The sequence below is a fragment of the Scatophagus argus genome, chromosome 7 (assembly GCF_020382885.2).
Source record: "Scatophagus argus isolate fScaArg1 chromosome 7, fScaArg1.pri, whole genome shotgun sequence".
In the NCBI taxonomy this organism is placed as follows: Eukaryota; Metazoa; Chordata; class Actinopteri; family Scatophagidae; genus Scatophagus; species Scatophagus argus.
The window spans coordinates 7,163,497-7,179,126 of NC_058499.1; the positions used below are offsets into that span (position 1 = coordinate 7,163,497).

Consider the following 15,630-nt stretch of genomic DNA (forward strand, 5'->3'; position numbering starts at 1 on the left):
ACCAGAGGAAAAACGCTTGTATAACTTGGGTGGCAGCAGACTTTTCCATCTCTAGATGGGACCCTGAGGTCTTCTTCTGGACGGCCTTTAAAAATGGAGCTGGTTATTCATATCGTCAATCAATATGTCTGGATTGGCATGTTTGATATCTTGGGCCAAGTCAAATTTATAATATATTTTATTATATGTCTTTTTCACAGCGAGTATGCAGCAAGTTCAAAGTAAGGTGGGTGGATTTTTGGTCATTTAATGCTTATTTAACATTAACATGACCTTTAACCAGAAGCTATCTTTCCTGTCAAGAATGAAGTTGCTCTGTTGATGTTGACATGTTGCTTTTGTTTTTTTTTTTTTTTTTTTTTAAAAAAAAAAAACAACACTCGTAGTTGCAATCACTAAAGATCCCATTTTAGATTCATCAAAAGATTTCTCACTCCGGCCACAAGGGGGCTTCATTGTCCCTCTTTCTCTCTCGCTCTCACACACTCCTCGACAGCCTCCACCCCTCCTTCGCCACCCCTTCCTCCTCCTCCTCCCTCCTCCTTCAGCGGTCGCAGCTCTCAGTCGGAGCGTCTGTTCAGCTGGTGAGGCAGCGGCACCTCGCTTTGTGCGTCCTCCTCTGTTGCCCACCTGTGCCGCGGATGGTGCCGATGGTGGAGACCTTGCGTCACGTGGAATAATTTGCGCTCTGTTATATGTTTTTTCTTCTATCCGGATTGTGCTTATTTTTGCATCACTGGGCATCTGAAGTTGTGATGATGCCTCCGCTCAGCATTTGGGATTGGTAATCGCCTTCTGCGAGAGGCTGATATATCATTCGCGTGTGACTGAACAACACAGTCTCTCGGAAGTGGACAAAACATGGACTAATTTTATTTCATTTTTTTTTATACATTCACAATGGGATTATTACAGCTATTTCTGGTTCTCAGCATATTTTGCGCATCCTCAGGTAGGACCCGGGGCTGTCACTGATTGTACAGTAACCATCTCTTGCAACATGTAGCACGTACAGTGAGACAGGTGTAATTGAATTATGGGTTGTTCTGGATAATTTGCTCCTGAGACTTCTCACAAATAAACAGATCTACCCGATCCAGCATCTTGTGCACAGTACAGTAACCTTCCATCTCTCTCTCTCTCTCCCACACACACACACACACACCAGCAGGATTTTTTTTTTCTAGCATCACAGGTGTCCTTGTCTGCTAATAACAATGACAATCTTGTTTCTGTGTTTGCAAAATTAGTTGTAGGTTTTGGGGTCGACCCTGCCCTGCGCATCAGCGTGTTTGATGAACTGATGCTTGGAGAAGGTTTTGATGGAGTTGCTCAGGTCCAGGGCTTCCACAGCGAGTCTAGAGCTTTCCACTTCAAAGGTACAGTAACACACACTCCTTGAATGTTTGTCTACAGATGGAAGATAAAGTCCAGGCGAGGCAGGATGTGAAGCAATGCTGACCCAACTGCTTTCCATGAAGACTTGTTGTCCTAAGCGTTGCTGTCCTTTTATTATTTTGTTTAAACAACTTGTAAGACTAACAGGATGCTGCCCAGTAATGCACAGAAAAGCTCCTCTATTGAGATGTTTGACGTGGACCTTTTAGTGAAAATGTCAGATCATCTGATAATATGGTAGTTTATATGATTTTCTAGCACGACTGCGTAAGAGAGTGGCAGCCGCAGCATACAGTGGATTTGCGTTGTCCCCTCTGTAGTTGGACTGAGTTTGGGGGCCCTCAGACTGCCACCTGCCTGAACAATAGGCAGTGTTTGGTCCCTGTGAAAAAGTGGGGTGAGCAGGGTGAGCGGAGCTGGGGGGTGGGGTGGGGTAGGATGGGTGAATCATAGAGAGACTGAGCATAATCAGATTAGGCAGGGACAAAACCTCGTGTTCACGGAGATGTATGATGTGGGGTGAAGTGGGCCCCTTGCTAGAATCTACTCGTTATACAGTGATCTTGGGGAGCGTGGAATCAGTCTGAAGGTTTCCTCTAAGCAAAATATGAATGGGTAGGAGCGTGAGTCAGATATCCGTGTTGTCATTGTGTGGACTAAATACGTTATCTGTGGAATTTAGTAAATGGCACTGAGCGATGGAGTTGTCAAAGCTGCAGTCGTGCTTGACTTTTGTGTGCACTATCTTGCCACTCTTACATCTTTGTCATTTGATGTTACAATCATTATGAGACAGCTAACAGCCCAATCACAGGGATGGAGATGTCTATCATAACCCAGCCAAAAGTAGCAACAGAGGAAATTGCTTTTGGCTCCCAGATCAGCGGCAAAACCAAAGACGTGGCAACATTCGTGTCTTCACAAGGAGGATCTCGACACGGATCGCATATTGTAGTGACAGTGTTGTTTTGGGAAAGAGAAACACCACAATCATTTGTCGACATTTTCCTTCTTCCCTTCTCCTCGCCGATATCTTCTAATCTCCCTGCACAGCCGCTGAGACAGCAGCACTTCTGCGTGGAGCAGCAACTCCAGCATATCTGTGAAGGCAGGCCATTTGATGTCCTCTGTGTAGACAACACTCAGAAGTGCTTTACCCAGGCAGGTAGCAAGAGGGAGGGAGAGAGAGACTACAAGACAGAGTTGGAGGGTGAGAGTGAGAGAGAACAAGAGAAGCAAAGACAGTTACAGAAAGAAGCTCCAGCAGCTTTTGTCGCAAAATGAAAAACACGACTGGCACCACTCTGTCATTACGCTTTTCTTTCTCTGCATTACCTTTGCTAAGTACATTCAGTTACCCAAGCACTGAAGGCAGCGGTACGTTATTTATGGCGGAGCTCGCCTCCATTCTTCACTTGGGATGTCTATGTTAAGTCAGTTGATGTTAGATGAGGAGGAGGCAGGGAGAGGCGTACCGGAAAAAGCAGACCTGGGCCTCTGCTTGTTTGTGAACAGAAATAGACAGGGAGAGGCGCATACTGTAGAGATCCAGAAAGAGTGAGGTAGATAGAGAGAAGGAAGCGGAGATAGAAAGAGGATAAGAAAGAAAGGAGGAGAGAGAGAGAGAGAAACAGGGAGCAGAGCTGTCAGCCAGCTGTTTGATATACTGTGCTGATTCCACATGTATGGATGCTTGGCTGGCTGGGACCAGCAGACAGGCCCACGGTGACATTCCGACGCTCATTAGATAGCAGGCAGAACATATCCATGGCTGTCCCCTCCACTGCCTGCCTGCCCGAAGGGAAGGCTGTTATCTCTCAGAGCTGGGTGGAGGCAGGAGGAGGGATAGCTGCTGAGAGCTGAAAGAGAAGGAGCAGTGTAATTCACAGTGCAGCTCTGTGTGTATGTGCATGTGTGCAAACAAGCAATTGAGGTGTTCACATGGCGCACACTTTATCTTTGTATCTTTGTGTCTGCCAAAGTGTGTTTTTTGTGTCTGAGAAAGAGCAGAGCAGCGAGCAGTGGGGGGATTGCTGTTTAGCGCACCCCTGCTGATGCTTTTGAAGGTAGCTGTCAGCGCTACATTGCATGGTATTAGGAGAGGTGGACCTCAGGGATGGGCATAATAGAGAGAGAGAGAAAAGCCCCCGGGCTGCCGTCCTCTAATGTCCTGATGCCAGGTGATACTCAGCCACGCCACAAAACCAGCACATCATTAGCACATCCCCCCCCACAGTTTTTAATATCTCGACATCCAGATATCTATCTGTCTCTATATAAACAAGCACAGGGGCCACACCCAGAAGCACTCCCTTCCCCCAACGCACATGCACCCACACGCTGTCTCCCTCCCTGGCTACAAGCGTACTGACCAAACTCATTCAAAGTGCAAACAACACAATTGCTAGAAGCATCCTTTCTGCTGCAGTGCAAGACTCCCCTGTAATTGTATCTGTGTGTGTGTGTGTGTGTGTGTGGATGCTGCCTGTCTCAGAAGCATGTTCTCTCTCAGAGTGTTTGAACACTGCCAGGGAGGTGTTTCTGTGTATGTTGTGGTGATTATGTCCCTGACTGCGGCGACGCTGAAGTGTAACAGAATGGAAGAGACTCATTTATAATACAGCAATACTATGTGTGTGAAGGAAGTGTGTGTAACAGATGTAAGTGTTTGAAAAGGAGCGACAACTGTGCGTCTCCACTGTAGGGAAACACATTTCTACACTTGCCAGCTGCTAGAACACGGGTGCTGCTAGTATACACACACTATATGATACTCTGAAGTACCAGGCTATAGTATGCCGTAATGACATGGGTGGGAGTGCAGTGTGGTCCTTCAACTGAAGAGAAGAGAGTCTATATAGGAAAGTAGCTTCTGTAGTCTTTGTGTTGAGCAGGTTGTATTGAGGTTAGCAACGCATTTTTGCTAAATTTCTATGTAGGACTGATATCAGGACTGATATTATTGCAGCCAAAAATATTCAAAATAACGACATTATCACAATGTATACAGAGAATAATTAACAATTGGCCAAATGTGTCTCTAAATTTGCTTGATGTTTCTTTTTTTAAAAAAAAACACTCAAAATATAAATGTAGGGAGATGGAGAGAGTCTGTAATCATATGCTCTCTATATGCTGTAAAGTGCTTCGGATACGAGCCACGACTCCCAGGTGAAACACCTGTTTCTCATGTTTTGTATATGTTGCCATTTGTCTCATTGTTCTTGTTCAGTACAATGTACTGCAAACGCACTACGAAAATAGAAACGATAGAACAAAGCATAATATGGTCTTATGTACAGAAATGTGCTTGTATCATAGAAATAAATTTATACCCAGGATTTTTAGTTTTCTGGCCGCCAATTTCTAACAAAGGTTTTCAGAAAAATGTATATTTCATCTTTATGTTCTGAAAACAATACTGACATGCTTTTATGTACAGTGAGGGTCCAGTGTGGAGGATTTAGGGGCAGAAATGGAATATAGTGCCCATAATGATGTTTTTATTAGTGAAGCGAAGAATTGTTGTGTTTTATCGCGAGAAAGAATCTTTAATGCCTACAAAGGGAGTGGATCCTCTTCCCTGGAGTCTGCCGTGTTGTACAGCTGTGTAGCAAGCTGCAAGCACACCGTTAGATGCCACAAAATCTTACACACTGAACTTTAAAAAAGGATCATTATTTTTTGTAATTGCTCCTCTTTTTCATAGTGGCTGTAAACAGATCCTTTCCTGGAAGAGCAGTTCTTGCTCGGCATAGAAATTCTCTCAAAAGTTTAGCAGAAGCTAATGGGAAGCTCCTGCTATCTGGAGTCAGACTAATCAGTTGCTCTTTTTTTACAGCATGAAATTCCCTCTTTGTGTTGTCACAGTTAGTGTTTCCTTACAAGCTGCAGCAGAGGGATAGTGCCATAAAGCGGGAAGTGTAAAGTAACTTCAGAAAACACCCAAACGATTTTTCTAATTAGAAGCTTCACATTAGTTTAAGCTGGGCTTCAGTCATTTTGCACAGAAGCAAGAATGTGGATTTTGTCCCTTATCTGTTGCACTAAAATAACTTACAGAGGGGCTCTCTTTGTGGCCAGTATGGACAGGACGAATGTTTACATCAACCACTAACACTTAGAGTGCACTTAAAGACATGTAACTGTGGTATCAGAAAAGACTTGAAAAAATGCGAACAGAACCAGGTGGCTGTAATGAGTTTGGAGTTTTAAGAATTCTCTTTTCTCAGCAATATAGTAATCAGCCTGTCTTATTTTATCATGTTGAATTAATTGTAGAGCTTGGCAGGTCATTTCAGCAGAATGAGACTGATGAGAGACAAACTGGCTTGAGGTTTTATGTGTGGTCTTGTGGTGGATCTTCAACAGTTGTCACATTTTCATTGGGTTAAAAGTGAGCCAAACAAAATGCCCAGTGATTCACCTGAATTAAGTTGCATGACCCTGCTAAATCAGCCTAATCCAGAGTCCACATGGATTTTATATGTAAATGTAAGATTATGTGCTGTAAGGTTTGTGTATTCTGTTGCGTTACCCAACCTTTCCAAACTGTTGACTGACATTATCCCCAACTCCCTGTGGTCAAAGTCCCTTTTGCGCTTTGCTTTCTGAGGCGAGCCTGATCCTACATTTCACGCAGGAAGCGCCAATGACCACGGTGGGAGAGATATTTCTATCCCCCCTCCCCAGGGCAGTCATACAGTTGTGTGGCTGGAAGGCTGTCATTAGCTCTGTGTATGTGTGAATGTCAGACAGGCGGTCAGTGGGGAGGTGATCTAAGATTCAGGGAGAAATTGCTGGCTAAAGCAGTCCTGGAGGTGCCCTTGGCTCGGTTTAGTGTTTGTTCCAAGAGAGTGGAGACACAGTGGGGGGAGACGGTCCGTCGAATGCAGATTGACTGAGCACGGTGGAATATTCAGGAAGTGTAACAAGCAGCTTTTGGGGGTCGGTGCATGCATGTGTGCCTGTGTGTGTGCATGTGTGTGATTTCATCTTTGTGTTAACCCGTGTTTCTGCATATTTTTGTAGCCGCCTCTCCCTCTTTGTTTTGACTCATTTGTTTGGAGGTGTAGGCTTGCCAAAATGTCTGCATTTTGGTGTCCGTATGTACACTTGTTTGTGTATGTGCATGCGTTCAAGAGGTGCATATGCATGTGTGCTGACAGTAATGAAGGGTTTGGAGTTTGCTGCCGGTGGAGAGTTTATCATTACTCTAATCCCTCTGGAGAGATATTCTCTCACCTAACCCTCCCACACATATCCTTCTCCACACTCAGGCCGGCAGATAATATTTGTTGTTTGAAAGACTCTGTCATTTTTCAAATGGAAAACATTACACAATAAGGAAAAAGTACATCTTTATGTGTCCCCCCCCACCCAACACTCCCCAATTGGATCACTCTGTTTATTCTGGTCTCTCTTGGCTCTGTGGGTTCAGTGCATCTCATGGCTCGCTCAGTCTTAACTGGTGAAAAGATGGCTTATTTGCAAAATTGTTGAAGAGTTGTTGCAAAGACGTAGGAGGTGTTATCTTGTTCTGGCAATCCACAAGAGAGCAAAGAATGAAAGTCCTCATTATTCACATACAAAAGTGTCTATGATCTTCATATCTAATATCAGAAATACTGTTTTTAGTCAGTTTCCTCTGGGAAATAATTAAATTAGAAGCCAAACTTGTAATGAACATAAAAATACACTTCCGCCTGTCCCTCAGAATGCCTTCTTTTTGCTTTCCAGTACAAAAACTTCCATTCTGTACATACAGGGAGGACTTAAAATGTGTGTGAGAAGAGGATTGTGGCAAAGCTGGGTGTATCTTGACTCGCAAACTGTGCTGGAGGGCACCTGTTCTAAATGCTAAATGTGTGAGCAAGTGATTTGTGCAGCGCTGCTCATATGCCTCCAATAGACAGGCAGCGATGGGAGGGTGGGTGTGGAGGGGATTACAGCTGTGTGGGTACTAGAGGTCAGACAAAATAAAACCATATTGGACAGTTTAAGATTAGAAATGATGCCGAGGAATGGAAATCGCAGCCTGAGTGTAACCATTAAAGCACAATGTAGCCAGGAGATAAGATTAGGTAGTTGCCCAAAGCTGTGCCTTCTATGCTATTGAGCCAAAAGCTTTTGAAGATCTCAGGTCAGCTGATAAAACTCTGTATGCCTCAAAAACAGAGTTTTCTCACAGTCAGGCGGTCTTCACATCCTGTGAGCAACTCAGATGACAAGAATTGTGTTATTGTGCTGAAAAATGTGCTGATTGGAATTTTAAAGCGCTGGATCATCATTTTCAAGCTATTTTGTGTCAGTATTTCGCATCAGAAGGGTCGTTAGGAGCAGGTGGCTGCCCCATCCAGGCGCCTGCCAATAGATAATCGACTAAAGGCCCCCTCAGCAGGACCACATTGATCTGGCAGAAGGGAATGCTGGCCCTCTCATCACGGCACAAGCTCATCTACTGCTCTTTCATGTATGTTTTTTGGAATTCAGAGACGTTGCTGCTGTCGCTGTCTTAATCTTCGTTTGAGTGCCTGTCAAGAGTGTTGACGTCGTTATGTTTTTCACACAGAAACTCTGCGCAGACCAATCTCACCACTCCGTTTAAATGATGCCTCCACCCTCCTATCCCCTAAAGTCCCATTTGAAGCAGCCCCATTCCCCTCAAAGTGTAAAGACTGGTGATGAGAATTAACCACTCATGGATCAAAGGCCCATGGCTGCCGAGCTGTGGAGCAGCCCAGTGTCAGAGGCTCCTCGGTCCTCACCATCCCCCCCAACTCATCAGTGTTCTCTCAGTGTGGACCCCGCCCTGACACCTGCTCCCACTGCGCTCATTTTGCTCATTATTGAGATGTCAGCGTAAACTCTGTTCAACACATGGCAGGGCAATAGACTGACCAGAGCATATTGTCATAGACATTATAAATCCTGTTTAGCTTTTTTTCTTCCCTTTTTTTTTTTTAAAAAAAGCAAATTCCAAAATGCTTAAACAAAAGCTTTAATTCCAATCTAGTTATATGGATCAAAAAACACAGCTCAAATCAAAAAAAAAATTCTGAGATTATTGTCAACAGTCATTTGGATTTGGTTATTAAGTGGGATCTGTTGATGGCAGCAGATTATTGCTAGGCAGAACTCCTGTCGCAGTCATTGGACCATCTGTCCCACCTCAGCCAATGACACTGCAATGATACTCCACTGGCAATGCAAAATGCATGAAACTGCTCTCAGTGTATCCCCTCTGCAGAGCCACAAATCTAGTGAGCATTTTTGTTTAGACAGAAATGACTCAAAACATGTCCTTAATGGGCTTAAAAGCCTGCTTCAGGAAAAGGCTAACGCCAGCACAGTAAAAAAGTAGAAGAAGACAAGTACGAAAACAATGCTCCTCTTTTCATATTCCCACTGTATTCTATATAAGTCGTGGTGGCGTTTCTCGCTGCTTTACGTTGCATTGTGTTAATTGGCTACTCCCACCAACTGGAAGTAATGTTAATACACTGAGGAAAAGCAGCCACGCTAGCTTCCTGGAGCGCTTAAGTGTGCCTGACCATCTTGCATGCATCCCATAGCTGCAAGTGAACTCTTTGATGTGACTGCTTCTGAGAAATGTCATCATTTATTGATGCTTCCATTAAAGTAGCATAGACGTCTGTGTAGAGTTGGAGAGGAGGGAGGGTGCATAGTGGTGGGAACAGGAGCTTACGAGCTAACTACACAGAAAATGCCCTCCCATCCACACCAGCACCCTTAGCCTTTCACGTCCTCCTCACAGAATACTTGGCTTTGTACTTCTAGTCCTACACCAGGTCAAGGAGGAAGTGTTTTATCAACTGATTAAGTTTTCTGGATACCTCATCTAAACTGTCATTTGGCAGCATTAAGTGGATGACGTCATATTTTATTTGAGATGAATGGCCTGCGTTGATCTTGAAACCACTTAAGTTTCAAAGTGGATGACTTGTTTTTATTTTTTTTTCTCTAATGCCTCGACTTGACAAACATCCTCATCATTTTAGAGACTCTTGAGGTTACATCATCCTTCATCAAAACCATATCAAGATCAAAATGGTCAAGTAAAGTAAAGTGTAGACCTGTGAAATTTGTCTATATATCAAATATTCACCAGAGCTGTAAACATTTCTTTTTATGGGTTTAGTGCTAATTTTTCATTCATGAATTCAAATTCGTTTGAGAGTTCATGTGAATACATCAAATATTTACAGCATCTGGCCTCAGAAATCCCAACCGAATGTTCTCCAGTTCTGTACTGCAAATTTTTCCGTTTAATATTTTGTATCTCTAAAATACAAGATCACATTTCACTTCGCTAATACTTCCACTATTGTGACATATTTCACACACCACAGGATATTTCAATGTCATTCAGTTTCATGGTTTTTTATTAACGATATTGTTGCTATTAATTTAATTTGTGTTTTTGTACCAGGAAGTAACTGAGTTTGAAGGAAGGTCTAGAATTGGGATTTGAGGTGTATCCGTTAAAATCTATAATGCAGTGGCTGTGAATGAATAAGCACATAAAATAAAATACAAAATCTCATTCTATTCTTTATTCTAGTCTTATTTCATTTGAATTGCATTTGCGTCCCATTTAGCTATTTGAATAATAGTTTATATTTCCGTCTTCCTTCTAGGGACCTCCAGAGAAGTGATGGCTCCTGTTGAGGTCTCGGCGCAGATGGTCCAGAAGCTGAGAGGCAAGAATGAGTTTACCGTGCTGGTGACCCTCAAACAAGATCACCTCAACTCTGGAGTCATCCTCTCCATTCACCATTCAGAACACAGGTATGATTAGTCTCATTCAAAATATAATCATTTCTTTGTATCAGCGTGTGTCAGCACATTTCCAAATCATTGTTGTAGAGAATGTGAAAATACATATAAGACAGATTTATGACATATTAATTTGAGAAGCCTATTTTAGCAGTGTGAGGCAGACCTACAGCCTAATTACTTAAAGTGTGTTAAAGCTGTTTGAAAAGCCCCACTGATAAACCATTATTAAAGTTGTTGTCTAAATTTGTCAATGTACTTGTCATGTCAGAAGTCTATAATATGTTGATTGAAACCTGAATATTTGTATTTGATGAGCATTCAGATGTTTTACATACCAGTCGAGTAAACAAAGCGAAACAGCCTGTAAGCCAACGTATTATTCACAGTCCATCAGCTATCCAAACAGTGAGTCTCTAATCGTGGATTGAAAACTGATGAGACTCTTTCTGCAGTTAGCATGCTAATGTTTTCCATTAGTTTGTGGTAGCTGAGCCGTTGGATGATCAGAACAGCAATCTGAATCCGCATAATGCGTTGATTGAACAGTTTGAACATTAAAGTCAGTCCTGAGACGAGAGCTCGCAGGGATGTTAATGACTTTCCTCGCCGCTGATTAGCTTTCCCGACCATTCACATGCAACAAAGCAGCACTGCATGGTTCCATTTGGAGACATGGCAAATACTAATTCAGTCGCAGAAGTGTGAGCTGGTGCATTTATGGAGCCGGGATGAATGTGCATGCATGGATGGGGGAGAGTAAATCTATCAGATTTGGTTTGAAGATAAATCAACTCCATTGCTAGACTTGCACGAGTGTCCATTTTTTTCTTTTAAATAATGTTTCCAGCAAATGACTCTAGTTTAAATAAGTCTGTCTTTAAAGGCAGAGGTGATGAGTGTGTATCAGCACCTCTTTCCGTTAGTGTCACTATGCTGGGTGAATCTCAGCGGTGTGGAGATGAGGATTCTGTGAGAATACTAATATGCCAATTTGAGGAGCTGGACCTTTACATGTGAGCTATTATTGTGTGTTGCTGATGTTGCACTTAATAGTCATATAGTACCATTATGTTTGACTAGTGATGTGATTAAACTCTAAATGGTGTTGCAAATCTGTGGAGATGTGAGTGCACGGCTTGGAAATGAGTGACATGTTTGTCTCTCAGCGCTGTGCTGAGAGCAGCCTTGAGTTTAAATGCACTGGTGATGCATGCAGGTTTTTCTGTGGACAGAAATAAGGATTTGCTTCCAGTAGTGATACTTTAATGCAACATTTACAATGCGGGGAATGTAAATGGTCGGAAAAACTCGTCTTAGAAGCAGGCTGGCTGGCACTTGTGTTTTGCAGGTTCCTGGAGCTGGAGAGCAGTGGCCAACGCAGTGAGGTGCGGCTCCACTATCGGACCAAAGGCCAGCAGGCCCACACTGAGGTGTTCCCTTACAGCCTGGCTGATGACCAGTGGCACAAGGTCTCTGTGGCCGTCAGCGCCTCTCACGTCATACTGCATGTCGACTGCAACAGGTAAAATGCTGGGGATGAATATACAGTATCTTTTAGGTGGGACAGTAAAATATAATATAAACGCCATGTGTGTTGACGTGGGGTGTTGACCGGCTCTACAGCTCAGTGCAGATATGCAGGTGCAATCTCACATAACCGATTGATCATCCATGGCACAATCAATCCACAACAGATTCAGTTTTTAGTCAGTCATCACAAAATTTCAGTTCCGCTGTCAGTTGGTCATCGTTGGCTAAATTCATTACATGAAAGCGTTTCTACAACAACAAAAATCAACATAAACAAGACATAAATGGAACAGAATGTGATGATTTGCTAATCCCCTTTGGCATAACTTGAAAACAGCACAAAGACAATATTTTTAATTGCTTACCACATCAATCTCATTGATTTTTGTAAATATATGCTTATTCTGAACTTGATGCCAGCGACATGTTTCAAACAAATTGAGAAAGAGACAAAGTTGTGGGATGTTCAAAAAACATTCCCCAGGTAAACAGGTTCACTGGTGACAGATGATAGTATAATAATTGGATATGAAAGTTAATTTTATGATATCAAAGTTAAAACCTGTTCCTTAAAAGAGGAGAGAGAGAGAGATGGGGCTAAAAGAAGAGTAAGTCACATATGTATGTGCTGAAAGACAAAGATGAACCTAAAACGTATTTGGTAATCATTCAGGGTAATTAAGTGTAGTTCTGTGGGGTTTTTTTCTGTAAAGAACTGCACCACAGATGGGAGTTTCCTTAACCTCAGTCAGCTGTCCCGTATGAAAGGGTCAATGCAGGTCAAACGCACCTTACGATGCATCTGCCGTATGGAAGGGGAGTTACGGTTTGTGTGCAAAGATCCTCCTTGGCACAATAACAGAAGCAGACGGCAGCGCCATGTGCATCACATAACGCATGTGGCTATCTATACCCACCTCAGGAAAGGGGGTAACAGAAGGCCAAGACCTGCAGTGCAATGGGGAAACAGTTGTTCTAAAAATGAAAATGGATGAGAATTTTTTTTTTTTTTTAAATTATTGACAGTGATGAACAGAACTGAGAGGGATTCTCATAACCAGACTCTGTTTGTTTTTCAGGATCTATGAGCGGGTGGTGGAAGCCCCCTTCATGGACATACCCGAGGATGCTTCGTTCTGGCTCGGCCAGAGAAACGCTGCTCATGGCTTCTTCAAGGTTAGCACTGGCGTACAGACTTTCCTCTCAGTGTTTCAATACTGATGCCTCTCTTGATGTGTGATAAATGATTCAGAATGGCAAGAACAAGTAATGCATCTCAGCTGTTGCACAAGTTTTTCGCTCCATACTCATTTTTGGTTTATATTCCATCTCCTCTCTCTCTTTATTTCGATTGTTTAGTGTTATTTATTAATAGCTGTTGAATTAAATTACATGCATTTCTCAAGACTTACCATTTTAATTTGAGGGTGGCTCTGCCTACCCCAGAAATTGCCATTTTTTTTGTCATGGTTTCTTCCCTTTCTCTTAGTCTGCAGCTAAGCCCAGTGCAATTATCTCAGCAACTCCCACAACGCTGATTTGGGAGAAATCATTAAATAGCCTCTGGACTATGCTCATTAAGCTTAGTCTATAGTCTTGTTTATCAGACAGGGAGACATATATCGGCTGTGCCAGACTGGACTGCGGGCCAAAATTTCCCACCTGGGGAGACATGCAGGGGCAAAATATCTATTTTAATCAGTCTGCTGCTGACTGGCTCTGTGTTTGATGGTGCGTTGATATGCGTGTACCTGTGTGTGTGTGTGTACGCGTATTCCTGTAGTTGTGGGGACAAAAATCTGTTTACATTCACATTGTCAGAACCCGCCCGACTTATGGGAACAAACTGCTAGTATCCACAGTGTAAATCATTAAAAATTAGGTTGAAGTCTTGCTTTAAGGTGATGTTAAGGTCAGGGTTAGGATTGGCCAAGTAATGAATATTGTTATGCTTAGGCGGTGGTTAAGCCTCCAGGAAATGAGTGTAGGTCTGTGTCTATGTATTGTCCTCAAAAGTGATGGAAACACAACTGTGTGTGTGTGTGTGTGTTTGTGGTAGGGTGGAGGGGGGTGGATGTATCTTTTGTGTTAATTGGTAGATGAAAGAAGCCTTGGAGGTCAACCACTAATCTTGTCACGTAGCAGCATCTCCCTTCGCCGATCTGTGAAGCCCTGATTAGTTGCTAGGAAGGCTTGTCTCCTTCTAAAACACATTGCTTCATTAGTACACATACTGTCTCTCTCTCTCTCTCTCTCTCTCACACACACACACACACACACACACAACAACAACAACAACAAGACACGGAAGCAGTCAGTGTCTGTACGTGGGTGTCAGCTGAAGACGAGAAAATCACATCTCCTAACAGTAACAGTAAAGGCTTGAATCAGAATGAGCGTATCTGCATCTCAGCTTCGCAGCTCAATAAATGTCTTCTTCATAGTCTACACATGTCATAAAATAACTAGATCTGTTTTATCTTACATATCAAGCGACACTGTTTTTGAATTCAGTGGCGTGTCATTTGATTTGCTGATTTGCTATGCTGATGTGACAAATTGTTCTGCAGCCTAACTTGAAAGGCTAAAAACAATTTACTTTTAATTCAGGCAATCCCAAATGCAACAAGAGGCAGAAACTGATGAAAAATGCTAATCAGATTTAACGCCTTTCCAGAGTTATTTTTCTTAGTCTAGCAGGATATACACTATCTTCTCATGATTGTTTTTTTTTTTTTTTTTTTTAAATAGGAAATCAAGTAGCCCATGTTACTGCAACAGTGAGTGATTCAGTCTGCAGTCTGCCACTTGTTGTTTTTCACAAATTCACATTTCCGGTACAGATGGGGCAACTATCGACATCCCACGTGTTACTGCATACATTCTGCGGTAAACAGTGTTGGTTTGGAGAGTTTAAAATTCGTTCAATTGCCAGAAGGTGCAAAGAAAAGTCTAGCAACTGGGTGTTTTGATAGTGTTGCATTACTACACAGGCTCTGCTTAAAGACACAGTGAAGTTAAAAATACTTTCTTTAGTTTCTAACCCTGTATCCCTGTGCTTATTATTCTTGTAATGTGCTAAGTATCTGTTAAAAATACATTTTATCTGTCACTTGCTGTAAAACTTTTTAGTGATTTATAGTAATCCCAGGGGGGTATCCATACATTTATCCAGTCCAATGTGATCTGGGCCACATGTCAGACCTTGAGATAAAAGATATGAGATAACTGACAGCTCCTTTCCACCCTTTAGCTCCGTATCACGCAGCAGTCGTTAAACTAGTTTTAAGTGATCCGATCAAATCGAAGGGATTTTCTGTCTTTCTTGTAGCCAAACCCCAACCACATATTCCATTGTCTTTGGATGAATGTCACATTACTGAAGATAAAGATGCTTTATCTGTCTCTTCAATGTGACTTTAACCACACACCATTAAAGAAGCTGCAGACGCAGGATGGGAAGTGTGTATGGTATTTGCCGATAAATGTATGGTTTTATGGTTTCGGTACGAGTTTGATGGACACGTCTCCAATCTGCTTCCATTTCTGCGCGTTGCCGTGAAAAATCAGCAAATCATTTCCACAGGATTTTAAATTTCTGGCCGGTAAATTGAAGTGGCAAGACAATTTAAAAAACAATTTCTCCTAAGTTGAACCCCTCCACTTCTGTAAGGGAAACACATGCACTCAAGTAATGAAATGGACCAGGTTACCATGGCGACAGGGTACCCGTGTGTGTTTGTGTGTGTGTATGTACGTGTTTGGGGTTCGGCTAAGCAGCACGAAAGTAGCTAGCAATTGGGTTTTATGATATCAAATTGAATCCATATCTCCTATTTATGCTTATCAGAAGAGATTGGAGGAAAAAATAAAAATTCCATCTACCTCCCAAAACTCCCA

The 15,630-nt window shown here is 42.5% G+C and overlaps 1 protein-coding gene and 1 long non-coding RNA gene across 5 annotated transcripts in view; both read left to right on the top strand.

Moving 5' to 3' along the window:
* The window catches only part of nell2a (neural EGFL like 2a), a 79,575-nt gene that overhangs the window by 151 nt on the left and 63,794 nt on the right, over nt 1-15,630 (top strand). Inside the window, exons 1-5 of one of the 4 annotated variants that reach the window (XM_046394271.1) lie at nt 40-226; nt 1,251-1,379; nt 10,059-10,209; nt 11,549-11,722; nt 12,810-12,906. In XM_046394271.1, coding sequence (XP_046250227.1) covers nt 1,304-1,379; nt 10,059-10,209; nt 11,549-11,722; nt 12,810-12,906 — 498 coding nt within the window. In that variant the 5' untranslated portion in view covers nt 40-226; nt 1,251-1,303. Of the gene's footprint in view, nt 1-39; nt 227-516; nt 953-1,250; nt 1,380-6,078; nt 6,346-10,058; nt 10,210-11,548; nt 11,723-12,809; nt 12,907-15,630 lie in introns of those variants that run through there. The other 3 variants (XM_046394270.1, XM_046394272.1, XM_046394273.1) reach the window with 3 other exon arrangements.
* Nucleotides 6,352-8,357, top strand: LOC124061927. The gene is made up of 2 exons (XR_006843839.1): nt 6,352-7,870; nt 7,970-8,357. It is a non-coding gene; the product is annotated as an uncharacterized LOC124061927 (long non-coding RNA).